Source organism: Oxyura jamaicensis, chromosome 11 (assembly GCF_011077185.1).
Source record: "Oxyura jamaicensis isolate SHBP4307 breed ruddy duck chromosome 11, BPBGC_Ojam_1.0, whole genome shotgun sequence".
Taxonomy (NCBI): Eukaryota; Metazoa; Chordata; class Aves; order Anseriformes; family Anatidae; genus Oxyura; species Oxyura jamaicensis.
Window position 1 is genome coordinate 1,839,432 of NC_048903.1, and position 27,814 is coordinate 1,867,245.

Below are 27,814 nucleotides of genomic sequence, written 5' to 3' on the forward strand. Positions count from 1 at the left end.
GAGCTACCTCCCGTCCATATTTATCCGAGAGGCGAGAGCAGGAACCGGTTTTAATTAGAGCCTTTTGAACAAAGAACCAGGGGTATTACCCATGCTCTCACCATCAAGCGATAATTGAGATGTAATCGTTTAAACAAAGCGCAACAAGTGTCCATTTACCCAAAGCCATTGTTAAATATCTACTAGGAGATTATTTTCAAAATTATAATGTGCCATGAATATTCAAACCACTTTCCTTCTTTAGCGTTAAAAAGAATAATCACCTTAAAAAAAAACACACAACTGGAAGCCAAACGGCTATTCTGCAGCAGAATTTGAGGAGGGTTTTAAACACGCCAGGGGTAATTACAAGGACTAGGGGGGAAAGGAGCGATGGCTCTGGCTTTTGGAGCCTGGAAAGCCCTCTTTTGTACAGCATTAGTGCATGCTCTAAGTCTGTAATTATGCAGGGAACGTGTTAATTTTTAATCGGAATGCTAACCCTTTTATATATATATATATATATATATATATACACACTAGCCCTGAAGGTCAATGCCTCTCACAGACGACTGCCAGCACTGCCGTGACCACAGGCAGGTCCCCCCTCTCGCAGGGAGGTCGGGCACAGCGCGCTGCAAAGCAGTTGAACTCACGGTAAAACAGCTTTCAGAAAACCATCGCCGTGGTGTCACGGCAGGCAAAACCCCCTCGGCCCCACGACCTATTACAGCAGGTGACTGATACTCACACCTTCGTTTCTGCAGGTCTTTCTAGCTGCTGGATCGAGCCCGGTTCTGTAGGAAGGTGAATTCCCACGTCCCTCGTGGTATCACACAGGTGAGCACGGGGAGGTTACGCTAACGGCACCTGGAGGCCCAAACAAGTTAATGACCCAAACACCAAGCCCATCTTTCCCCTCTTCCGACTCATACCAATGCCCCTGCGACGTCCTCAACCCACGGAGACCTGATTTAAGAGCACCTCTGACACAGCCCGGCACTGAATTATTAACTCCAGCAGAAACCGCAGAGCAGCAGCTCGCAGCAAGCACGGTCCTCCTGCGACGATTAGCCAGGATGCAATTATCGATGCTCCTGCTCCTCGTGAAATGTCGCTGAGCTCTCATCACACAAAGCCCAACAGGCACCACGTAGACATCCACATGGGAACAGAAGAAGTCCCTGCTTTTACCTTTGTTTCCCCAGGGCTCTATTATTAATTGTGAGTGGGCCGGAGAGCTCTGCCTCCCCCTGCATGGCAGCAACCACCCGTGGATCTGCATCACTGGAAAAAGGGCAACACGCAGAACCAAGCCCAGCAGCAGCATCGCGACACACGGAAGAGCAACCTGCTCAGCTCTCTGCCAGGGGAACCTCAACAGTTCCCAATATCAAAGCAAACAGGGCTGAGAGGGGGATAAAATCAAAGCAGCGAGAGGACTGAGCAGGTTGCTTTACACCCAAGATGTGCAGGGCTGCTACGTGGGACAGGACACCACGCAGCTCCGTATTACCACTGGAGAGGCAGGACAAAGACAGCATTCTCCATTTTCCTTAGCAAGGAAGCTAAATTTGTGCTTTTCCTTTAATTCCAGCTGCCAGCTCTGAAGAAAGCAGCACAGGAACTACTGGCCTGCAGGAGAAGTGAAACACCCACGAGCAGGATGGTTACAACCAGCTTTGTCAAACCAGCCATGGTTTTTCCAGCCAAAGCACCACTGAAATCAGTACTGGCATCTCGGCAGGCTTCATTAGAGGTCAAGTCTACTCCGTTCAGGCCTTTATGCTGGGCTCATCGCATTAATATCCACATGCCTTCCAGTCCTGCAGCAAGCAACACGCCTAACATCTGCCACGTGTTTGCTCTCTGCTCTCCTTCCTGGGGGAGTTCACGGGCATCATGGAGCAGCTCATAGCTGGAAAGAGACTTCTCCAGCCCTGGCTCATCCTCCTGCGAATGAGCCCACGCTGGCCAGGCCTGCTTTGTTAATTGTTCAAGATTGTCATCATCACCGCAACGATTAACAAACTGTACGTATTTATCAATACGTTAGCACCAAGTCTCCTCCCAAGTAACATTTCTACACAGGATGGATTGGCTCTCCTCGCCTTGTCACCTCGGATTAGAGGATATTGGGGATACAGCCTCCCGCAGAGGAACAACAAGCGTCCATCTCTGGAGCTCAACTAAAAAGGAAGATGCAGGGATGAACAGCTTAGCTTGCCCTTAAAGCACACCACATTGAAACTAAGGAGGTCTGATCTGGAATTTCACACCCAGAAGACTGGAGTTATTAACATTACTCCTTTTGTACTCACACGCCTTTCACCGTACCCAATGATCTCCCATCTGGACATCTCTTCCCTTTTTTACACTGGAAAATGTTTACAGGATCTTGCTTTTGAGTTATCACCCAGTAATTCCTTGCAAAGCCCGTGGCAAGAACTGGGCTGGCTGGAGAACAGGGACAGAGATGGAAGGGAACTGGGAGGGACAAATCTCGGGGCTCAGTCGAGATGAAGGATCGACACCGCGACGCATCCCTAGGTGGGCTGGTTACGGTGAGGCAGCACCCAGCAGCAGCAAGCATCTGGAGACAGGCTGACCTCAAGGACTTTGTGCAGAGATTTGGGAACAACATCTTGGGAAGGAGACCTTGGCTGTTGGACCTTACCATCAGCTTCTGTCATCCATCCAAACCCTCCAAAATTAAAGGCAAGAGAAAGCCCCTGAAAACTGAGTTACAACCTGCCCGATTAGAAAAGGAGCAAGGACTCACCGAGGTGAAGGAGGGGAACACGCACGGCTTTCACTTAGAGCAGTGTGCACGGCCACACAAAATAGGGATTAGTCTCACAAAAACACAACAGCCTTTTCAAGCGCACAGATCAAGGGACCCTCAGGAAGGGACAGATGCTGACCCAGAAAACTATTAAAGGACAAAGTGACTTTCAAACAGAGGTCACCAGTTCAAACTGGAACTAGATTAGCACCAGCCAAGACTAAAGCAAGTAAGGACTGATTAGTGGTTTAAACAAAAACCTCACTAATCTCCCTTCAGCTCCAGCTGCTCCAGCGCCCATATTGCAAAATTTATGGCAGGAAGTAACAGAGAACTCCCTGCCCTGGCCCCCCAAGACCAGCCAAAGATCAGCGGGCACCCAGAGAGCGAGTGCTTCTCACCACCGTAACAGCAGAAGCGTGAGAGCTGCTCTGCCCTTTGCTCAAAACGGATCAAATACTTCTGTCAGTCGTGGCTGCCGCCCTTACAGGGTTCACCTGCCTGGTGCTGAACACGCGCAGGCAACCTAATGCACCTGGATATCCACCTTCCACCTAGCATCACCTGTAAGCAAGCACAAAGATCACACGGCAGGTTTTGAGTGGATGCTGTCAATGCATTTTCATGTAAATTACTTTGCTATTACTTTGCACACCTTACTCATTCCTGAAGAAGAGGCCCAGCCCATATCAGCTCTCCTCTCCCCACCCCTCGGAGGCTCTGGTTTTCATCAGAGACCTTGCACCGCCGCAGGCTCAGAACCCTTGTTGCAAAAAACCTTTCAGAAGCAGCTCGAAGAGGGCAGACAGGGTTCCAGGACCTATTTTGCTAACAAAAAATAGCACCTACACAATGTCAAGCACGCAGGAGTCACATCCAGCAGCATCGCTGCTCTAACTCTGCTCATCAGGCAAAACTTGAGCATTTCCCGTCCATCTTCACAGGGAACTCGTAGGTCCTCTGCTGCACCGTGCTCTATAGTAGAGACACCCCACAAAGCAATTTCCTTCCCCCTGTTATTAGGCACAGTAACACAGGCTGCAGATTCACCTGCTTGGAGTTTGGGTTGAACCTCTGCTCATTCAGCAGGGGTTTCCTTGGGGAGCAGCAGCTTCTACAGCACGGTGATGGCAAAAACACAGCAGTGCATGTTGTTAAGTAGGAATACCAGCTGCTCAGCAATGATGAGGGAGGGTATTGTCCATGGAGAGATACTGAACTGTGGTCTTGCAAGTGACATTAACTCCTGTGCATATTCATTATAAAATTAAAGAATATCCTGAGGTGGAAGGGGATCACAAGGACACTTGAGTCCAATCCCTGGCCCCATACAGGACCACCCCAAACCCACACCATACATCTAAGACTTCTCAGCAACACTCCTTGAGCTCCAGCAGGCTCAGAGCCATGACCACATCCCTGGGGAGCCTGTCCCAGTGCCCGACCACCCTCTGGTGCAGAACCTCTCCCTGACACCCAGCCTGACCCTCCCATCCCCACTCCCTGCTGTCTCCTCGGGTCCTGTCGCTGTCCCCAGAGGGCAGAGCTCAGCACCTGCACTCCTGACTAAAGCTGGAAGTAAGAACACTTCATTTCATTTCTGAAGAAACTTTTATTAATATTTGCTCCAAAGGAGATCTTCCAGCTTCAGCTTAATACTCCCCCAAACACATTTCCCCTGGGGTCCTCCATTATCAGCGAGGGCTCTCCTTGCGCGTCCACATGTTCTTTCAACAGATTCTCTTTGCTATCTAATTTGAGAGCCTTAGGTGTTAAGCATTCGAGGAATGCAATCAAATCCTGCCCCTTCCAGGCCTCCTGGGACACCTATTAATTCACCCTCCTGTAGAGAAAGAGTTTATCATCTCCTGCAATTGCCAGTATCTAAAAAAGTGGAACAGGGCGACTTAAATTGGCATGGCAATTATTTAACGTCTATAAATAGTTGTTGCCACAGTGTAAATTAAATTGCTGTACGGTAACATCCTCTCTTTTCTACCTTTTAACGCTCAACTCTGATTAAGGCAGGTAAGCAGGGGCCATGCCACACAAGAGCCACTGGAAAGGGAATACATGTGCTCAGGAGCTGGGCTGTACGCCGCACAAAGGTGAGCTGGAAACCCAGGGTAGCTCATTAGGTTCTTTTTCTCATTTAGTACAAAAAAAAAAAAGAGAGACTCATTTCCACAGTGCTTTGCGATCTGTCCCCCGAACGCAACACACTGAAAAGTCCCCGTGAAATCCTGCAGAGCGACCACGGTAATTCAATGGGTATGAACTGCGCGGGGGAAGTCCAAAAAGGTTTTTCCAGCATCTTTATTTCTTTAGGAAACGAGGATGCTGCCTTGCACAGAACCACCAGACTGGCAGGGTACTGGAACAGGGGGCTGGGGAAGGTCAGATGGGGACCGAGGGGGACACAGAACCCTAAATCTTCAAGGGCTGGAAAAATATAACAGAGATACCAGCACAAGTTTCACCCGGGTCATGGCACCAGCCACACTGGCAGGTGCTGTGGACATGGAGCAACTACTACTGGTTCCCAGCAGGGGAAAGCTCTGTCCTTCTAGGCAAAAGTATCACACAAAGAATCTGACAGGTAGGAACCCCACTTCATGGCATCTTGCTATTTAACGGAAAGCTGGAATGACAAGAAGGGGGCCCGAGTGTCCTGGCTACAGGTCTGGGCATGGAAGATGCGATACCACCCCGGCCAGCAGCCAGAGGGCAAACTCCGGGCTCCTCACCTTCTGTGAAGCGCATCCCACACATCTGGGAGAACAGAAAGCTGTGTCATCCTCCCTTCACTTCCAGTACTTACTTGAGGTGCATTACAGCTAAGGCTTGGTGTAATTATTGTTCTTCGTGGCAGGTTGTGAAAGGCAGCATCACCGCCTTACAGCCAGGTCGCTGAACAGCAGCGTTTTCCACCAAAAGCACGTTCCCATCCCCGCTCAAAAGCAAAGACACGCAGAAAGTGAAGCAAGCTTAATCCTTTCTGCTTTATGACAGTTTGCGTTTCTTTAAAGGGGAGACAGAAAAGCCAGGGAGATGAGAAGAAAGAAAACTGGGTATGCAGCCTGAAAAAGCACTAGGGACCTGTTCCAGAGAGCAATTGGGAAAGGAGGGCCTGGGGGCACTGCTGGCTGACTGCGATGGCAAAGGGTTTGTAAGAGTCAGAAGTCTTAGTTAGAAGCCTGCCATCCCTTCCTGCCTTACCGATACCAACAGGTAACTGCAATCAGGCAAGCTGCTTTGTGCAAGGGTTGTCCCTGCACAGCAGCACTAGCATCAGGCCTCCCACACCCATATTCAACTCTCCGCAGCCTTTTCTGCAAGCTAGAAAACCGTCCCATCAGTGGCGTGGCCCCGAGCCTTGAGCCCAAGGACCAGGTGGACCAGGTACCATTGGCCAACGTGGGGAAGCACCCCTGGGAGCTGAACACGGTCACTGGTTTTCTGCAGGGAGGCAGAGCCCTGTCTCACACCTGAGAAGAGCTACGAGCTGACAGATATTTTGGTGGGCAGCGCCACTAATGCGTAACACCAACAAAGCCTTCCTCTCGAAAAAACACGACTAGTTGTAATCCAATAAACCACGGAGTCAGTACCACCACTCTGCCTCCCTGAACGTCTCCGTCGGCAGCTCGGCAAGCGCTGGGCATCTCAGAGATAAAAGGTGAGAAATTTCAAAGGCACAAACCTCAAAACGTCAGGACTCCTGCCTCCTTCCCTCTGTCCCCGACTTCAGATGTTCCTTTTAGCACATAAAGGTTAACAAGTTAAAAAAAAGCAACAAGCAAACAAGGAAACTCGAGACTTGCCTTTTATTTTTTTTTTTAATCCAAAGCACATTAGTACTTTTGGAGAGCCAGATTATATCATAAAATGCAGGATTTCAACGCTCTGGCACCACGCCAGCATTTTAATGGCCGCTCAGACACGAAGGAAATGGCTGTGCATTAAGCCTCCCAATAAGTCAACAATCAATACCCCGGTATTACAGTAAAAATACAATGCCTCCTTTGTGACCGCTCCTGGCCTCGACCTTCTTTGTCAAGCTCAGCTCTAAATAAAAAAAAAATAAAGTCTCGAAGCAAGAAATGAAGCGCGGTTATTTCACAGCTACCAAGCGGTACAGATTTGTGTGTATTATAAACAGGAAAGTCAGGAATAAAAAGGACAGAGCTTCAGACACAAAATGAATCAAGCAGGTCAAGAGGTAAGAGCAGCAAAATACAGAAACCTCCAAGCTAAGCCCCAAGCAGCTGCAGATCAGTCTGATTCTAGCTTTATCTCCAAAGCGCATCTCAACCAGAAGAAAACAAAAAGAGAATCGCATCAAAGCACGCTAACATTTGGGTTTTAATCTAATTCATAGATTTTAATTGCCTGCACAACGTCAGCCTTGCACGTCCCCCCAACGTAAGCCATCAGCTGGATCAGCCCAAGGCAAGCGCTGCAGAGGACGGGGCTGGACACCCTCTGGAAAGCAGGAGCACCAGGCAGGACTGCTGTGCGATGGAACAAATGTTTTAAATTTAGTTAACTCTGCCTTCCCATTCTGACACACGGTCGTAACGCTGAGCCACTGCTACATTTCTGTACAGTGGAAAAAACCTCGGGTTTATGGACAGCTGGAGCAGCTGCCCCCGGCCAGGGGAAGGTTCAGGGTCAGCCAGGTTTTCAGGAAGAAACGGTGGCAGCCACCGATCCGGTGCTGTGAAACCTGAATGTGAAAACAGGAGGACAAAACCAATTCCAATTGATCATTTTTATCTCCGCAGCCTGGAGAGCTCAGTGCTGAAATGGAACTTCATCATGGACCGGTTAAGCCAGCGTAATAGCTTGGGTAAACACGCCGGCTGAATTCTCCATTTTCTTCCCCGAGTCTGCAAATACACAGAGGGAAACAGAGAACGATTGTTTCAGAAATCCTGCCACAGATCCTTTACGTTTATTTGCTAAAACTATCTCCTGTCCCTGGGGCTTCAGCTCTAAACAAGCACACGGCAGGGCTAGGAATACGGAAAGGCTTCTCGCTGATGGTTTCAGGTCCGGGCACCCGCACCTCGAGGTGCAGCTCTGCAAAAGCCCCAACGCAGCAAGCCCAGCAGCTGAAGAACAGGGCTGTGCACGTCTTCAAGGACCACAGAGCAGTGGGTGCACAAACCCAGCTCTGCAGCTGGGTACACGTCCAGCAGTGGGCTAGGACAGATTTCTGATCATTAGGGTTTGCTGCTCTGTCTCAAGCACTCTCTACGATCAAGCACATCGTAAATAATCCATACCAAGCAAGGGTTGCCATGCAAAATGCTGCTGCAGAAAACGATGATATCGGGCAGCAGGCAGTGGCTGTATGGACTCCTCCAGCCCCAGCCTGTGACTCTAATCAACTGGCAGTGTAATCGAAGGGTTTGTGTGGCCACAGCCTCAGCTCAGAGGAGCTGAAGATCACCAGCTCAGACTGGCTGATAGCCACTGCAGGTGGCTTTGCACTGAGAGGGTGGTTTCAGCCTGCAGCACAGCTTCAGTTCCTCGATTCAGGTGGGACAGGAGCGCTGCTGACAGCCAGCCTGGTACAGGAGCAGCCGGAAAGCACCAACGAAGAGGAACCCCCTCTGCTTCCCCCGGGCTAGTATCTGAGGGAGGGAAGGTGGAACCCAGATAAATGCTGCTGAATACTGAGCAGGAGTGCGAACAGCAAGGAGGTCTGAGGAAACAGTAACAAGGAAAACATCCGCATAAAGCCTTCATTACAGACCTTGTGAGAGCCAGCAGTAAATGCAACCTTTATTTCACAGGTGAAGAAACTGATGCATAGGAAGGCAAGCTCAAAGTCAAGCATGAAAATCAGGAAAAAATTGGATCCAGCCTTCCCCATTTCCTGTGCTGAAAACCAGCTGCTGCAGAAGGCTGTTTTCTAAGTAAATATACCCACCGTGGGGTGCCAGTCAGGCAGGGATCCAAGAACTCAAGGGTCAGGCGCTATTCAATATTTGAATCAGTGCAATAAAACACCGCATAAATATTTAAACTGGCATTCCTGCTCCAAAATACTCTTGGAACACATTTCAACTGCTTGCTTTCAAAGTTGGGAACTCTCATTCCTTTCGCTCTTCTGTCCTGGGGAAGATCTGAAAACAACCCAAAGAGCCTCCTGCTTCCTGCTCGCCCAGAGCCCATCTGACAGCAGCTTGTGTGTTGGTTCTTGTGTGCTGCTTTTGGTGAGCAAAGTACAAACGGACAAATCTAAAGCACTGAAAACCCACATCCTTGGCTCTTTGCGATGGCCTTGTTCTAAATTCTCGCAAGAGAAAAAGACCTCCAGGATCCCTCTCCATTTTTATATCGAATTTATAACCTCTGGCTTCAGAAACTAAATGTTTGGCTTCTACTTCAGCTGTTCTCACAACGCGTGCTATAAAATAACTTCAGACAACGTTTGTTGTTTGACACTTCCAGAGGATGAAGGACACAGTACTGGCTTGGGTGTGAATATAAATCAAGAAGTGAAAGCACAGTGACAAAGGCATTTTGTTTTTTCCATATGAAATTGAATCTCTTAATTATTTCAGCTTGATATAGGAAAAGCTGTGACAGTCACTGATATAAGTGATGGTTTGAGATTTTAAGGCAACATTTTCTATTAGTCATTACCTGTGCTTCTCTGTCCACCTCCCTACCTTCAAACCGTAACATTCAATAGGAGAGGAACTGCTGTAGGAAGAAGGTTTGTAGATGTACACAGGCAATACCCCACCTGTCCATCTGTCCACTCTGCGGAATGTTCCAGTCCCGAGACCTCCACAGGCACGTTCAAAACCAATTCACAGAACTGCTCCTATTTCAGCCTTCATTTCCCCGTGCTTCTAAATCCTAGGCCTGTCAGTAAAATGATGCTCCAAAACATGTCAAGTTTTTCTTGAAAGTTAAAGAACTCTAAACGTCTGCAGTAATAATGATGTTATTAGCGTCATCAGGTTTTGTAATAAACCCCGTACTGACCACAGAGGTGCCGTGGCATCTGGCATCTGCAGTTTTGCTTCTCCTCCTGCTAACAATAGGTTATTCAGCTGGTGCTTCTAGTAGCACCTACGTAAATCTTTCAAGCTTAACAGTTAAAGTAAATTAAGACAGCATGGAGTGGAAGCCAGCTCTTCCTTACCAGCTTTAATTTTGCTGGGCTATCAGCAGTAACAAGCAGCTGAACCTTAGCTATTAATGTGAAAGGAAGATCTGATGATCCTCCAAGATGTGATTACTCTGTCAGAATGTACCACTTTGTATCAAGAAGCACTGCTTTTGTACAAACATTCTGAAGGGCAGTGCTGCACTTGAATCGTGGATACAGGTGACGGCCCTAGGCAACAGGAATAGCCCAAAGGGATCAGCTGCAAGACCTCCAGCCTCAGGCAGCAGAGTTTAGACTGCGAAGCTGCCTCCTCCAACAAAAGCTAAATTAATACTTATTATTATTTACTAATACTTAAATTAGTACTGCTTTCACAAATAGAGCCTGTAACTTTTTAATGCCATCAGCCTTGCAAAGCAACATTACTGAGTGTGACCACACGGGAGTCGCAGAGGAAGATTTTGCCGCTACTGATGCTGATATGCTGTCACACCTGACTTGTTCTGGAAACTGTAAGCTCAGTTTTTAAGCTAAGTATTTGACACTTCGCAGCAAGGCCAAATATCTGGTGCTAGAAGTGTGGCAAAGGGTCGCTTTAAAACTGGGGAAAATAAAGTAGAATAGATAAATAAGCTTGGGAGGGGATTTTAAACTCCAAGGTCCTACCTTGCTTGGCCAGCGAAAGGCTCCACGAATTCATACATGTAACAACTCCTCAGCTTCCCGAGGAAGTGCATTAACTACATCTTCAGCTAACAAAACAAACTGCAACACTTGCTGAAAAATAAATGGTGAAAGAAACAAAAAGCCCCTTTCTTTAGTCACATGCAAGAGGGATTCAATTTCACTGTCTACTGCATGCATTTCATAGAAGGCAGATCGGTCCGGGATACTGGCCGAGATGGTTTTCAATTTATCACTTTGGAACTTCAGTCAGAAGAAAGATGAAATCAAGCAAGCGACTGCCTCTGACACTAGGGGAAGAGCCTCGCTAATGTGAAAGGACGGCCTGATGGCTGTCTACACTCCTCGGTGGCATGTACAACCAGATCACAACCCTTCTGCCAGATACAGTCCGCTGCGTGTTCTGCTTGCTTCAAGTCAGTTAATCAGCATATAAAATAGTGCCAGTGAAGCCCACTTCCATTACAAATTGACTATTCTTCTGATTCAGCATCTGACTAATTCCAAAGTTTCCAAGGCAAGGTTCAAATAAAGCGTCAGAGAAATTCTGTTTCAAGAACCCACTGAACCATCTGCTCCTGCAAACAGAGATGGAGCCGCGGGCCAGGCAAACAACACAACTGTGCTGTGCCCTCATGTAAAAGAGGCTTTAGATAAGACATTTGCCCCATCTCCCTTGGCCTGAGATGGTGATAACCATTTGCAGAGTATTCTGCTTCCCATGGATGACCACAGTCAAGGGTGCTAAAGGCAGGAGGAGACACCTCGGAGGTCTTATAAAATGAATGGGTTTAAAAGCAGCACCACCAGGGCAGCAAGAGGAACCTTCTCAGGCTCCACTTGGGCACTTCCAATGTGCAACACCTTCCCCTGAGCTGTTTCTGCAATGAAATGAATCTTAGAATTTTGCTTCCCACCTTCCCCTCAGAGTATGTGGTTCCAAGCAGCCTTTGTTGCCAGGATGCACTGCTCACACGTAACACGTTGGCTGGAAATTAGTGTTTCATCTGAGAAGGAAAATGTTGCAGGCACTTCAAGAGGCAATGCATGCAGGAGATTTTGAGGAAGCAATGTTGTGGGAAACGATGGAGCTACTGAGACAAGCAGCTAAATCCTGCCCTGTAAGGCAGGCTGCAGGTTCCGTCCCCTGATGCTGGTCGTACTGCTGGAAGGAGATCTGCTCCGCCACCCCGCTGCACAAGGACGCTGCTTCGACACAAAGCTCTGGGTATTTATCGCAGGGATGACTTCTGACCGAAAAAGCAGGACTTTTTCTTCCTGGTGCTACCCTGCAAAAAGCATGTCATTTCTGCCACTTGGGATGGGCTCTCACATTTTCTCCCCAGACCCTGAGCCCCTTCCTGGAGGGATTTATCCTCGGAAACAAGCCCTGGAGTCTTTTCAGACCGAGCGCCACCCCGCTGGCTTGATGGACCTACCGTAAAGAAAGGGCCTGAAACAGCCTAAAAGATCCTAGTGGCCTTCTCACAGCTTTCAAGTGACAGCATAAAACACCTTACATGCTGGAAAGCCTCCTCCAAAGCACCTGAAAGGTAATGTGAGGGACTTGGACAAAGCCAGGGAACACCCAGAGGGAAGGAAAGGAGATGATGCTTCTGCTGCTGGAATATAACTGCATACCAGCCACCACTACGCCAGCGACAGACCAACTCTTAGCCAAAGGTTTTAAGACAACTGATTGATGGTAACCCCTTTCTAGCTCAGTTCCAGCAACAGGGAACCAGAGGCAGCATCCATTTTGAGTGCTTGCTTCCATAACTCACAAAATCATAAGCTTATAATAAAGCAAAGGCTATTGTGAAGATGCCAAGTCTTTCCTCAGAAGAAAAAAATATATATTAGAAAATAGAAAATAAGGCATTTTTAAGGATACAACCCCCCAGACAAACAGCAAAACACTCAGCGCAGCACATTAACTAATTACGTGGAGCACTATCGTGCACTTCATCCTAGCAGCAAATATGAAGCCAAGCATTAACCTCAGTCAAATAGCAAAACAAAAAGAAGTGATATCGATTCACAGTATCTGTTGAGCAATCCAGCTTCTTACCATCAGAAGTGACCTGCAAATTTCCAGGATAAGCCATCTTTAACCTTGGAAAAATTAAATCAAGCTAGATGGGGACTAAGAGAAGAAATACAGCAGGGCTAGCTCTGCTATACAGAGGCCAAAAGTATTTGAAACACAGAGCCCAACAGTGTAATTCCAGCGAGGTGCTCTTGCACCCAGCTTCCAGCCGAAGCTCACATGAGGACCTCAGGCTGGGGATGCTCCCTTTTAGTCCAGACAACGGTGGGTCCTTTGCCTACTGCATTAGTGTTTATTTCGGACTCGTTAAAGCCCTTACGTTTTTCTATCTACTCAGCAGACAAAGTAAACGGATTTTAACATGCCATTTTGTGTTACAAGCCTTGGGGCAGGAGAGGAAAGAAATAACGAATGTTTCATCGGAGTTACTATATGGTAACCATAGCAGGCAAAATCAATTACCGCCGCGAGGATCTGGAGATAACGGGTAGGTTCCCACTCAACTGCTTGAAAGGTTTTTTCCTCCGTTCCCTCTCCCACTTCTCCTCAAATCTCTTCTCTCGTATCCTAGAATCTGGCCCGAAGAATCCTGCTGGCTTGCAACCACAGAGATAAGGATTTGTCATGATGCTGTACGATATCCCCACCTGCGCGCTCCCACTTATCTGAGCTCAGAGCAAATCCTTCACAGCTTGCCACTTCTGCCTTTCACACCCAGTTTGGCTACGCTGAACTTTGGTATCAGGGAAGGCAAACAGTGCTGGGCCTTTATCAGGAATGCTGTGCAAACCGGACAGACAGTCTCAAAGGAAACCACAGAACAGGCTTGAGGAATTAGTAAAATTATCCCTGTGATGTGACTGAACACGCTGAGGATGGGTAATATTAAAAAGGAACCAAGTAAGAGGAGATACACTCCCATAAATATCTAACTCATCCAGAAAGGGCAGATCCAGAAATCCAGCTCATACGACTCTGAGCAACAAGCAAAGGATGTCTGCTGAAATTTAAATGATGCCAAGCTCTAAACCAGTAAGAGGAAATAAATTTTAACACAATCTGTAATTGAATTGGGGAACTTACTACCACAGGAAGACGGCAGGGCCAAAATATAATGGGATTAAAAAACTGACTCAGTGTGTATATGGATATTGATAATATCTAGAGCTGTGTTTAACGATAAAATTGTGGAAAGAGTTATTATACCCCATGCTTCAGGGTTCTACCAACCAGTATCCAACCACCAGAGAACAGGGTGAAGCCTAATTTATTAGGAGACGAGCAGACATCGCCATGAACTTCTTTGTCAGTGTTCCTCCTCTAAACTGCCCCGTGCTGCACATGAAGGCAGCCAAGTAGGCACGTCCCAAATCCAACCTAATAAATCACCTACGACAAATTCACTTGCAACTATTCCCACATCTCCAAGCCTAGGACAGCCAACCGAACCATTCAGAAGGCTTTAATCAAGCTACTGAACCCAAAATTAAACGCTGACGTGTTTATACCACATTTCAGTTTTTCTCATTCAGAAGCCTTTAAATGGCATTCACACACCGCTGGCAAGCCTTCCCCTCGCTCCCCAAAATACCACAAGTTGGAAAAATCTCTCTCCCCTTCCCCACCTCCACCCCACTGCGGATCTGGCAGAATCCAGGCACCGGTGCTTTAAAAGGACACCCCAGAGACTTACGCTGCTGTCAAAAAAGCTGGCGACACGTTAATTTATTCTCCATAAAGTTATTTTAAAACCAAGCCTCTCCGAGCTCCTCCAGCCGTTTTTACCAAGTGACAATTAAGCGCCTTGCTCCAATTAAGTTTTAAAAAACTGACTGCATCTTAGCTGTGGCTCAAAGCACTACGTACGCAGAGCAGCCTCGGTGCAAGCTAGGAGGGATCTTGCCTTGCTAGGATGGATCGCGTCTTGCTTGCTTGCTAAGACACGAATAACTGAATGGTAAAGAGCATTTCCAGCTCACCTCCCTGATTCCTTCGGTCATTTCCCCGCGTACAGAGCACCAGCACATCAGACATCTCACGACTGCTTTGCGTTTAAACAGGACTGCAGCGGTTTGGCTCAGGTAGGTGGGAAATGCTCTGGCTACCAAAATATTGACAAAGAGCAGAACTGAGTAAAGGGTGGGCAGGAGGTAATAAACGTATGCGAGGCAGAAGGCAAAGGGAATAAATACAAATGGATAGAGAAAGAAATGAGAATGGAGGGAAGAGGAGAAATAAAGGGAAGACAACAGAAGGGAGGCAGTGAGAACAGAAGTCGTGCCAAAAACCCAGCTGAGCAAAGTGAACGTACGTGCATGTCCCCAGCCCCACCTCGGAAGGCTGCAACTGTCCTTTGGGAAAGGATCTTGACAGGAACATGAGTTTGTTTTGGTTTCAAAAACAGAAGTTAGGCAACACCCAAACACACCACCCGAACATTTCATCTGCCAGCTGCCAAACGTTCAGGCCGCTGTTCTGTATGTGGAAGCCGAAGCACACCGGGCGCTTGGATACCCACGCAGCAGCGAACACTTCACACACTTATTAGTTAGTGACTGCCTTAAACCAAAGCCTGATAATGCCTAGGATTAAGATTTTGGATGCGGAGTCAAACTAATTACTACAGGGCAGGCCCAACAATTCACCTGTGGCCTTTCCCAGATGGCTGAATTAACCCACGGCTTCGTGACAAACCCCAGCGCGACTCAGCACAGCTCTAACACTTGCAAGAGGGAGCAAACTGGGGTTGGCTTGAAAGGAGGGCAGGGAGCTGCAGCAGCTTTTGGTTGGTTGGTTTGGTTTTATAACTAGATCTGATGCACTGGCTCATTGGAAAAAGCAGCCAGGGTTTTCCACTCACAGCATAGGAGTTGGGCGAGATGATCCGCCCTGCTCACCCTACACTCTGTGCTTGGTTCAGCTCGTAGTGCTGTAAGTAATTACTTGAGAAAGGTGCTTAAGACAATTATGGTTCCAAAACTAATGGGAATATCAGTATTTTACAAAACCAAACGGAGTGGTACTTCGCAAAAGCTCCATTTGGGCCTCACATAAAACCATCTCTTCAGCTCAATTGTCCTAACATGACACATGGACATGGCAGACTGTGAGGCTGCAAGAGTTGCTGTATCAGTGTCATGCCTTCGCACCACTTCTATAACCAGAGACTAAAACGTGCTATGAAATTGTTCCAGCACCACGAAAACACTGATTCCAGTAGTTCATTTACACACCGTCAGGTCTGCAGTCGATACAAGAGCTCAGTGAGCACTAAATTACCGTGTGACGTTAAGAGGCACTGGGTTGCCAGAAGTGCTGTCCTCCAGGTAAGGTGCAACCCAGATCCTAAAAACCAGTGATGATCCCGCAGGAATCCCTGCAACAGCAACGTTGATCCAGGTAAGGTCTCGGGGAAGTTCTGACTCGGACAATCGCGTTCCACCAGGCAAGGCTTGCTCCAGAGTTCTAGCCACATGCCAAGCTGCCTCCTGCACCAGAAGGTCTCTTTGCCCTTCACAGGAGTTAGCATTTGATGCGGGATTGGAACAGTTTTCCTCAAAGAGCAGAGCTATGCAGCAGGCTCCAAAGGGAAAGGGTGGGGACGAAGCCAAGTGTTATGACTCAAAATCTGGTCTCTGTTTTAAGATGTTTGTGACACATTTCAAAGGTGTTTATTAAAAGTCAACCACTGGACCTATTTGAGATGCAAAGAGCATAGCTGGATTAAGCAGACAGGAAATATAAAATGTGCCAGGACACAGCAGAATTTAAATAGATCAATAAACATAGCCACTAGAACAAGAATTCTCAATTTTTCCATCTCATGACCTTGCATTAGCATCAAGTTTTAAAGTGTCCCTGTCAGGCTGTCTTTGCTTACCCACAGAGGAAGAGAAAGGGAGGCAGACCACGTCTCCTCTGCACCGTTAGGAATTCATGATCGGAATCACGTTGAACTGGAAGGGCCCTACATAATTACTCCAACTGGCACACAACCAAAAAATGCAAACAGTTCGGTTTCACTGAGTGAGGGTAATCTGGATAACAGATGAAATGCCACAGAGTACCAGACAGTATTCTACATTAAATGTGCGTGCTCCTCTCCCCTCCTGCCCCCCAACACTTGTTTTATTTTCACATTAATAAGGCCAAGGTAATTTAAAACTGCAGTGCTGATTCATGCTATTAAGCCAGTGCTGAGAACTAGAGGAAGCTGCTATTAGATGTGAACTAGGCATGTGAGGGAGAAAGTGACAAGCAAAAAAAAAAAAGACAAAAAAAAGGCATTAACAACATTTTTGCCTTTTTTTTTTGTCCTTGTATACGGTCTTATTCACTCACGTGCTGCGCATCATTTTACCAGCCAGCTATGGAGAAGGGAACCCTGCGCTCTTACACCCCAGTCACACCTCCATGTCTCCCAGGGCATTCCCTGATCAGCACAAGCCTTGGGAGGATCGGGGCCAACCTGCTCGTTTGCAGGGTCCTGGGAGGCTCAGCGGTGTTGGGAAGGAGGCAGAGAAGCCTCGTCGAGGCTGTGTGCTGTGAAAGCCCTTGCACATCTCAGCACTGCGCAGAGAGCCATGGGCAGGCTGCAGCTCTCCTTCCAAGGTTTGCATGAAGTCGTTACCCTCACCTCTCCCTTCTTTTCGTGATTTATATTTCTCGGGGCCGGATGCCTTAGCACAGTGCTCCATTTGCTGCATGCCAAACACCCATTCATTGCTCACAACTGCTTTCTTCAATTGTCTTAAAAACTGCCTCTGGCCATATTTAATTGCCAGAATATTTATATTTTTCATTTGCATACCAAGTGTATACATTAGGGGTCAAATCCTTAACGAAATCAACCAAAAAGCTACCCCAGGTTAGTGGGGTTTGATCCTAGCATGCACTTCTACTGGGAATTAAAAAAAAGGGACTTCCAAGAACCTCCATAGAGAGGAGCAACAGCTGCTGAAGAATCCACAGCTCAATCTACAGAGAAAATTTTCCCTTAGGACTGCAGCAATGCAAAAAACCAGCAGCAAACAACTGACCCTAAATAAGATGAAGAAACAGGGCAGAAGATTGTCCTCTTGTGTTCCTTGTCCTGGCTCTGCAATGGTTAAAGGGTCCCCACAGCTGTGCTGGCATCATCGATTAGGGTGAAGGAGGAAGCGACAGGAAAATAAAGCCACCTTAATTTCAAGCTCCATTAGAACTGAAGGACTTGGGGGGTGGGGGAAATCAATGTTTGGCAAATAGGAAAAGGACAAAAATCTGCAAAGGGAAAAATACATTTTCAGGCTAAGCTAATGCAAACAACGGATGGCGAACAGCACTCGAGGTTGCCCCTTTAAGGTTGTGTCAGCATTTCCATTTATAAACCCTGATTTTAGTTACACTCTAGTAGATTACCACGGGCTTTTTGGTGTTATTCTAGTAGATACCACGGAGTCTATCACAAATGGTAACGTGAAACAGCAGCAAAGGCTCACTGGTTGAGGAACGCACCCCTTCAGTGCCTGATGTCAGAGTTAGCATTTTTAATTTGAGAGTTGCACACGTACATAGAGCGAGGCAGACCACACAGCCCCGGGGTCAGCATCTTCGGACCAGATTCTCCCTCAAGAACTCCAACATTAAAGCAAAAAGCCAGAGCTGCTGCTGGCACACAGTCTGCTTACAGTACTCTGCAAAACTTGAAAATATCCCAGATCCTTCATGTCAGTCTGCCTCAGTGGCCACTTGGAGGGATCCAAGCCTAACCTTCTGCCCTCATTTAGATAAAAGCTCTTACTTCTGTTTCTGAACCTCTGAAGAGCTACTGGGTCAATACCATCCACACCCAGGAATCAGAAAGAAAAAGCCTGGTATGCAAGCTTTCATTTCAGTTTTGCCTAGCTCAGAAGCCCACGCTGAAACTGTTGTACAAGCAGGGAAACGAGAGCCTCGCTGGAGGCCAACAACATCTCCCTCGAGCTTTCCAAGCAGATAAAGCAGGATAAGCAAGGAGAGCTCACATCTATTTCGAGAACCCATTTTCAAAGGTCTGCAGAGAGCTGGACTGAGCCTCAGAAGGTAGAACGATGCCATTTCTTACAACTACCACCATGATTTGGGGCTTAAACATTTTAAAACAGGTATACAGGGGGCTAAAGCCCCCTGTATAATTGTATAATTGATATTATATAATTGATGTATAATCAAATCACCACTACATACAAAACATACAGGGCAGTGCAATGCCTTCTACAATCAGCCAAAATACCTTAGTAGGTAACAATTGGGCTCTGATTTGCAACTCATCCCTCTCAGGTACCCCAAACGTTTACCAGGGCAGCACTGAGCCTCTGACATCCATGCATGACAAGTGGCACACATGCAAGAGCCAGGTCCCAGCTCACGTGCCACAACTGCTCAGCCTTTTTGTGTCTTTGTAATAATTCTTCCTCTTCTGTACTCCTGCTGCAAGACTACATCATAGCTCACCTTTACGGATTCGTGGAGAAATACTGGCGTTCTGTTCAGAAAGGGGATTACGTTTATAGGCACACGCCCCATCTTTGCAGAGATCAGCTTGCATCATCCACACTTGCATGAGATTTTTAAAAGCCGTGAAGACACAAAAAAGGAAAGAAGTGCATTTATCTGCTAAACACGGCATCAAGACCACCAGGGATCACTTGACTACCCTTTTCAACTCTGAAAAGATTTGCCAAAATAGGGCTTACTGATGAGTTTAAAAAAAAAAATCTTGATCTTGATAAACTCTGAGGTAGGAATTAATATGAACTGGATTTGCTCTGAGAAGCGTTTGTTGTGCTGTATACAGTTTAGGAACAGCCTTTGAAAGGAGAGAGGAAAAATACAAATTGCTATAATTTAGTGGCAAGCCTAAAATCTTTTTCATAATCTTCCCGGCCTACTGCTCTAGTGGGAGACATTTCCTGGACTCGCAACCCTTTTATGTACAAGCAATCTACATTTTACAGCTGATAAATAATTCAGATAATTAATTGAGCTGCAATTTGCTGCACTTCTTTTTAGTCAGCACTATGGCATACAGTTTAGAAGAAGCTCTGTACAGAAGGTTCCTCGTGCTTGTTAACCTGATCTGAAGCTTCTGTTAAGGTGAATTCCTAGGTTCTCTTAACGCTTTCTGAACATCTCGCAATATCAGTGCCCAGGAACTCCATGCCCTAGATGCTCCTCTCTGTGACTTGCCTTGCTGTGACTTACTCTCTCTAGAAGCAGGGTATTTCCTGGAATTCTCCCTCTGCAGTGCTGATTGCCCTCATTTGAGAGATCAGATTCTAGCAAATCTCTCTGTGCTGCCCACATACAGGCTGCTAGAATAGACCACAACATGAGAAGGAACAGAGACAGTAAGTAAATACTTCAGGGAAGAAAGCTGAAGCAGCTCAAGCAAGCAAACTGTCAGGGAAATAACTGATTTCTTCTTTTTCAGCAATTACCATGGAGGCAAGGGAGTGATGGGGGAGCATATGGCAGGAAGTCTAAGGAGTATTTTCATGCTCTAAGAGCTTTGATAGAATATTAAAGTCAGCAGAACCCTGAAATTCATACAATAAACATCTAATCATGTTAGTAACCTTTGCTGAAGTGCAGCAGTCAGCAGTGCCTAAGCGTGAGGTCTGTGTTTCTGGCACAGATGCCCACGTTCACCTCCAGAGACGCCACCTCCTCCTGCAGCGTGGCGTACGTAGGCTGCACCAACGCAGTCCCACTGCAGCTTTACGGGAAGGAAGAACGCACTTGCAGTTTCAGGTACCTTAAGAAAAGAAGTTTCCAGGCTCCTAATCAAATGCTGTGAAGTCTTCGTGAACTGGTAACGCTAACTGCGCCACCTGAACCTGAGGGATGCTACACATACAATAGCAATTTAAGTGCTGAAGAGCCTGCAGATGACACAAGCAAGTTTCAGACACAAAATGAATTTGCTGCAACCCATACCTTGTGGATAGAATGCTGAGCATCAAGAAAGTAAAATGCAACCAAGAAAGGACAGCTGAGCCTGTAACACTGCTAAGCTGGAAACCGAGCTCATTAATTACTTGGGGAGAAGTTTGCGTTGGTTAAAAAAATAGTGGTAGCGCTGGCTGCAGGCTTGATGCAGAGCTGAACTGCTCCTCACAAGCCGCAGAATTAGAGCCTACCAGTGTGTCTGTGTAAATACCAAGTAACAGCAGAGGAATAGGAAAGCCCTGCAAGACATCGGAGCAGATTGCTTCCTTCTATCACGCTGCCCTCTTGGATGCAACAGCAGCAACCATGGAGGGAGAATTCCACCCAGGGTAAAAGGACAGCTACGTCTGACCCAAAGCAAACACAATGGATCTGAAGAAACCTTAGAAAACTAATTAGCTAGGGAGAAAAAAAACAGATCCCGGTACAATCAGAAGGTCCAAGTAACGTCGGAAGCTTTGGTAGTACATTTTTATCAAAATATCAAATTTTAAGACCTCCTTAGCAGAACTAACAAAAAAATAACTGAAGTATAATACAAATGTCCTCTTACAAAAGAAAACCTTACTAAAAACAACTTATAGGACAAGATCCTGTTGTTGACAACTGTGTACCAGTCCCTACAGACAAGATCAGAGGTTTGTCCACGTTCTAAGCAAGTATTTTCGAACCACAAACCATCATCAACATCAGCCAGGCAGCCTCAGAAGTGACTGCAAAGACCATCACACAAAGCAGAGGACAATGTTCCGCAGAACAGCAGAAAAATTCTTGCACTTGTTAGCCACAAAATAAGCAGGGACAAAAGACTGAGCACTCAGACCTTAGTCATGAGCCTGTAGGATCACCTGAAACAGGAGCACCTCAAAAGGCTTCCCTCTGCAGATCAGTTTTAGCTTATTTACAAACATCGGCCACACAAAAACTTGCAGATTCAAAGCCCATGTGTACTAGGCAACATGAGTGGTCAGGTTTAAATTCAAGTGATCAGTGATTAAATCACCGGTGTTAATCATGATTCAAAACGGCAAGCAGCGAACTTTGATTTGAATTATTGATTTTGATTCCCGTTTTCATTTGTACTTTTTAGCTGGTTTCCTAATGGAAGGGTTGAATTCCATTGGCTGATTGGGCCATTTAAACACATTGATTTGCAATTAACTACTGCTTCTAATGCTGAACTTGAAACATTTCCTAAACAGGAGGATACAATCGTATCACAATATAAAGCTTATTTAAAAAGCACATTTGTTCAGAATCTACAGTTTGAAAACAAAGCATGGGAAATTTCTTATTTACTAGATTCCGTTTACGCAGGCACTTACATGTTTCTATCAAGTCAGACTTGGTTGCAAATTAAAATTCAATGAGAAATAAACCATTTAAAAATGTTCAATTAAACTGCCTGATATAAAGGAAAATAGTAGTCAACTTGTATTTCAGAACGTTTGCATTTCAAATAGTCTCTTTTGCTAATTAAAATCAGTAACGTTAGTAGCAAAAAGGTGGATTTAAAATGATGGCCAGAAACAGAGGCATTTCAGCATCTAGAGATGGAAATGGAGCAGTTTCAAAGAAACTTGCACAAACTCCCACAGAAGGTAAGGGCCCAATTCCTGCAGAAATCACCTGAAGGTGAAGTGAATGGGACTCGGGTACCCAGTGTATTTAGGCCCGGCTGAAAACCTCTTGATTTCAGGTGGCAAAATACTCCAAAAAATCTGCTCATGCTTTCTTCAAGCTTTTGCAATTAAGAAATCTTATTTTGGGTTTATTTTTTGTTTTAAAAATGCATATGCTTGCTTCTAAGTCATCTTTATAGCAAGCTTGGTTCATTGTATAAATTGCCATAAATTAGAAACAAAGCTTTTATTTTTGAAGGAATAAACGCACTCTAATTAAAAAACATTCCAATATTTACTTGGTTCAAAACCAAACCAAAATATGAGAAAATATGCTGAGAAGGTCACCAGAATGTGCTGGTGATCAAGAGATAGGGCTGTAAGATCTGGTGTAGTTAAGAAAGAAGAGAGCCTTCACGATCTGTTCAGATAACAGGAAAATAAAGTAAGCTATGAGCATTACGCAGTCCTACCAAGGAGCACGGCTGTTTTCCAACACGCCACATCTCAGAATTCAAAGAGTCAAAAGCTCCTCTGCTTCTGGGCTTGAGAATCTACAACAGGATTGCTCTTAAAGGGTGAAGAAAAAACACCAGAAATCAAAGAATTAACAACAGTAGGAAACCCAAAGAAGAAAAAAAGGAAGAGTTCTTGAAAAAAAATGACAGAATGGGGGCAAGGAAAACATGTACAAAGTTTAACATCACTAATTAAACACAGCAACATTAAAATTGGAACAAAGGAATAAAAGGAGAAAAAGGGAATGATGCCAATGGTTGTACAGCTCTCAGGCTATTATCATGCAATGAAGCCTCCAAGTGCACTATTTTTTTGGTGAAAAAGAGTGGAAAATCATGTGGGGAGAGTGAGAAATGGCAGCCAAATATGCCAGGAATTGTCGGAAGGTGAAGAGAGAGGATAAGCTTTCGAATGATTAACCAATAATTCTGACTATTATCAATTTTCAAAGCAACACACGGCATTATTCAGTTAAGAGCCAGCTATGGAATTGATGAACACTGCATATTTCTTCTTCATCAAGAAAAGCAGTACACAAATATTCTACAAGGGCAGGCAAATATCATAAAGCAAAAAATAGACGGGTCACGTTAATTTGTAAGCTATCTGGAGACGTTCAACAGAAAGTTAACAAGATTAAATCACACTGAAAAAGCACAGGAAAACCAGCAGTCAGTCCAGCACCTGGACAAGGTTACCTGAGGCGCAGCAAAAGGAAAAGCCATACTCACCTTCTTTGCACATTAACTGCCCCTATTACATACAACACCTTGAAATTCCCAAGTAGCTGTGCATATATCCATCAGATACTTAAGACAGACTCAAGATTATGCTAAGTGTCCCTCAAATCAATAAAGACAGCTCTGCAAAGACAGCAAGCGCCTAGTTCCTCTTGACTTCAGAGAAAGTTTGGAACTTAAAATGTTTCTGCAGGTCTGGTACTTCGTGCTGCTTCTCATGGCTAACTCTTCACTGACAGAAGGAGGTACATGTACCCTCTGTACTTCCTCTAGCCAGTGCATGAACACAAAGCGAGCCTATTTCCACAACAGTCTCAGAGCAAAACTACTTCCACAACAGCCCGAGAAGAGCTTTGAACCAGAGCCCAGGAAGAGCAGTTAAGGGGACTGTAAAAGATGTCAGAATCGCCCCTACCTGGATGTCAGTGTCCTTCACGGGTTCAAGAGGCTCAAACGTAGTGGCTGCACTTAGACTCTCGAGTCGCTGGGAGATATGAGATATGTCAAGCCCTCTGGACCCAAGAAGAACAGACCTGTAACGAAGAAATTGTGCAGGTGTGAAGTCAGTATCACACAGACAGAGCTACCAGTATGAACTCTGAACGCAACCCACTGTCAGTCCTGGGGTGAGCAGCTAGCCATGTTCAGCCAGCGCTTCCAGCTGTTGTGAGAAATGCATAAACCCAAACCTTGCACATGTATCTAACCCCCCCCAGCCCTGCTGAACACTTTGTGCTGTTGCACTGCAGTACAGCACGGCTGCCAAGTTCTTCCAGACAGAAAAACTCCACAGCGCGTCGGTAAATGTCCTCAGCAGCGGCCGCACCAAGGTACTGCGCTTCTTGGCTTTAGCACCTGAAACCGGGAGCGGTTTGCTTCTCAGACAAACCCTTCAGTTACTCATTTATTGTTTTGTAAGAAGATGGGGGAGGAGAAAGCAGCTTTGCAGTCATTCTGCTTCTCCTGAGCACATCCTCCTGGCACAGCTCCCCACGCCTCGAGAACCAAGCCCGCAAGCGTTCTGCACCCCCTGCTTTCAGGTCCTAGCGCAGGGGCTCAGTACTTACGCCTTGACGTCCGCCGTCTCCTGGGACGTGCGGGTCAGAGTGCGGGAGCGCAGGCGCTCCCCAGCCTGCTGGATCTCTGGCAGGTTGCGCTCCACGTGCGGGAACTCGGAGATGCCCTCCGTCTCAGCTGCGAGCTGCTCTGCCTGCTGCAGGAGCTCTCCAAAGCCTTCGGTGTCCATCTCTATTGCAGGTTTCCCCCAAGATGCACAGAAACCTGCGGAGAAGAGGGAGAAGAGAAAATCTGAGCAAATTCTTGCGTGGCTGTAAGTACTGCCCATACCTACAGGTGCACAGAGAGCAGCAAGAGCTGAGCTTCTAGACCACTCTGCTCGTCCTCCCTGCAGAGGATGTAACAGAAGCACCTGAACGTTAAGCAAGTTTTCAATGCTCTCAGAGCGAGCTGCGTTACAGGACCACGTTTTAAGGCAGATCTCCAGACCTGTCAGAAGTGCATGTGGCAGCTCACACATCGCCTTGACACAAAGGGGAACAAGCAGAAAGCAGAAGTCCAGGTGAAAGATTTGGCATGAACTCAGCTTTAAAGCTCTTGTGTACAGACGTATTTATATCATAAATGGAGATTCACACACACGCACGCGTACACGTGCATATATACGGGCTGAAAATACACAGCTTAAACATGAGGTTAAACAGACAGCAGAAGACAAGTTATGTGCAGAGACAGCCATAACAAGCTATCTATAAAAGCGTGGTAATCCACGTCATCAACCCCCAAAAAACACAAGTGCACATGGTTGCAGTGTGAAAGATGGGAGTCCTCCCTCGCCGCGGGCAGAAGGCCCGACCAGCATTTGCGAGGGCTGCCTGCACGACCCAGCAGGAGAGCAGAAGCGATACAGCAGAGCAATGGCTCTAACAGCGGAGGTCCTTAGCGCATCATGCCGTGCCAGGTTCAGAACGGAGCCGGTCATTTTTATAGAGCAGACAGAAACGTATATGCTCAGGATCAACGTGGAAAAACCAGGGAGTCGCGACGGTGTCCGTATTAATGGGAAAGGTAAACCAAGCCCTCAACTTCAGGCCCCAAATCCACGATTTGCAGCCAGATCAGCGACACGCCACGAGCACCTCGCTGCCCTCAGGTCACAGGAGAGGGTTGCTGACAGCCGGCCGTGCTGCACAGTGCTGCAAGACTTCAGTAACTCTAGCTCCCTTGTTTACTAAATGAAAATCAAGAGCAACCGGCTCAAGAGAGCCCACCGAGAAGAAAACTGGGAATTTTTACAGCCCAGAACCAACCTACAGCTCCAGCATTTCTTGGTACCACCCAACCTTACCAAAGCATTCTAACAATACAGTTTCCCATTCCTGCTGTTCCGCCGTTCCTAAGCACAACTTCCAGGGACAAGAGCACCGCTTTGGCTCTGGACAAGAAGCGATTTAAGAGCACCGTGTGATGGTTCAGTCAGACACACGCGATCAGAAACTGATCCCTGCCCCTTGCACACGGCTGCTGCCTGGGCGCCAGGACAAAGCCGGGTGTCCAGGCACAGAGAATTTCCCCAGTGCTCCCCACCCAGTTTTGGAGAGCTGGTAGCTACTGGGGGAGGCAGCAACCATATCCGCACTGCCTCGTACCTCTGTTGAGACAGCAGAGACTGGATTTGTTTGAGCAGATCAGCACGGCACTGAGATGGAGGGGAGTGGAGGGGAGTGGAGAGGAGTGTGGTGGAAACGAGCAGCTTTGTGCCCTGCAATGCAGCACAGAGCATCTTTCCGGCGCTTACTTGCGATAACTCAGGTGCAGCCCTGCCAGAAGCAGCCCCTGTTGGCAGACGCTGACCAGAACAGCCACACGCCCGCAAGCACAGCGAGCAGATCCTCCGGGAGCAGCGACTGCGAGAGCAGCACAGGCTTCAGCTCGATTTGATTCGATCCGGTCCACTTCCTCTTTTCATTACGAGCGAGATAAAAAGCCGGGAGCGTCAGAAGGCACTAACTTCTCCACGAGCACTGAAACCAGAAGCATGGAGGATCAGCGCGCTGTAAAACAGCTCCCCAACCTGCACTTTTTAGCCGCAGATGCCGTGTCAGTGCCATACACAGCCTGCCCCATAAAGCTGATGTAGGACAGCCGCAGTGACTCTGGAAAACAGACTGAATTCAACAGATACAGAAGAAACTCATTTTGGAGCAAGCTGAACTACCTGTGATTATAGCCCAGCACCAGGAATGGCAGCTCAAAACTTAGCTAGAGCACCAGCAGCAGCTTTGGCCAGGGGACAGAAGGCAAACATTGAGGGCGGGTAGCAGCACGAACAAGTTCGTCTCCACGCTGACAGAATTTACTGCATTCGGGAGACTGCAGTCTGCCTCTTAGTGCCGCCCTGCGAGATGGAAACTGCTGCCACAGTAACGAGCAGAGCCACGGCAGATTTTCATGTCTGGCTGGGGAAAGTGCAACAACTGACACCTAAGGGAAAGAAAATACATCAGAAATTAAACCAACTTCTGTGAAACCAGATCGACCCCGGGCTAAAAGCCAGGACTGAAAAGGCTCTTCTGTAAAAACAACTTTGATGGCTTATCAATAGAGGCTGCTGCATTAGGCTAGTACTCCACGTCCAACAAAGCCCCACTTTTATGCTTTCCCAACATTTAAGACCACATATAAACATCATATTGTACAAGTTGGCGGGATTTAAGCCAAAATCAAATCAGAAAAGATGACGACAGGTTTCTTGGTTCTCTTCCGACCATAAATGTGGATCACCTGAAAAAAAAAAAACTGAAAACCTCTGAGTCCTACCATGCTACCTAACCAAATGTTGTAGCTACGGTACTCCAAACACGGCCGTGTCGAACATTTTAGCTCCCCAGCTTCAGAAAGACTCGGAGCTGAAAGACTCCGACGTGTGAGCGAGCGTCTGTTGTGCTTCACATACTGACAGCCTTTGTGTCATCTCATTAACTCCCTTGGAGAAACACTAAAAATTCAGATTGATCTAGTGCTTCAAAAAAAGGAACGGAGGATCTCACAGGAGGGAGGGAAAGCCTCACCCGCTGCAGTCAGAGTAGCTGACACACCAGAACAGCTCCACGAGTTGCAATGAGATTCTCCCAAAGGGGAAAGGAAAAAGAAATCCAGCGCTGCCCTCTCGCAGGGGCTCCTGCCCCACAGTGCTCATGAGTCGGGATCGGTTTCTTTTGGAAGGAAGATGGAGAAGGTAGGGCAGGACAATGGGGGTGAGAGCAGCCAAGACCCGAGGGGACCCACCAAGCCAAGACCCGAGGGGACCCA

The 27,814-nt window shown here is 46.9% G+C and overlaps 1 protein-coding gene across 1 annotated transcript in view; it reads right to left on the reverse strand.

Annotated features, from left to right (window-relative positions):
- The window catches only part of NUP93 (nucleoporin 93), an 82,859-nt gene that overhangs the window by 52,749 nt on the left and 2,296 nt on the right, over positions 1-27,814 (reverse strand). Inside the window, exons 2-3 of the mRNA XM_035336366.1 lie at positions 24,553-24,766; positions 23,901-24,018 (exon numbers count right to left, since the gene is read on the reverse strand). Coding sequence (XP_035192257.1) covers positions 23,901-24,018; positions 24,553-24,766 — 332 coding nt within the window. The remainder of the gene's footprint in view (positions 1-23,900; positions 24,019-24,552; positions 24,767-27,814) is intronic.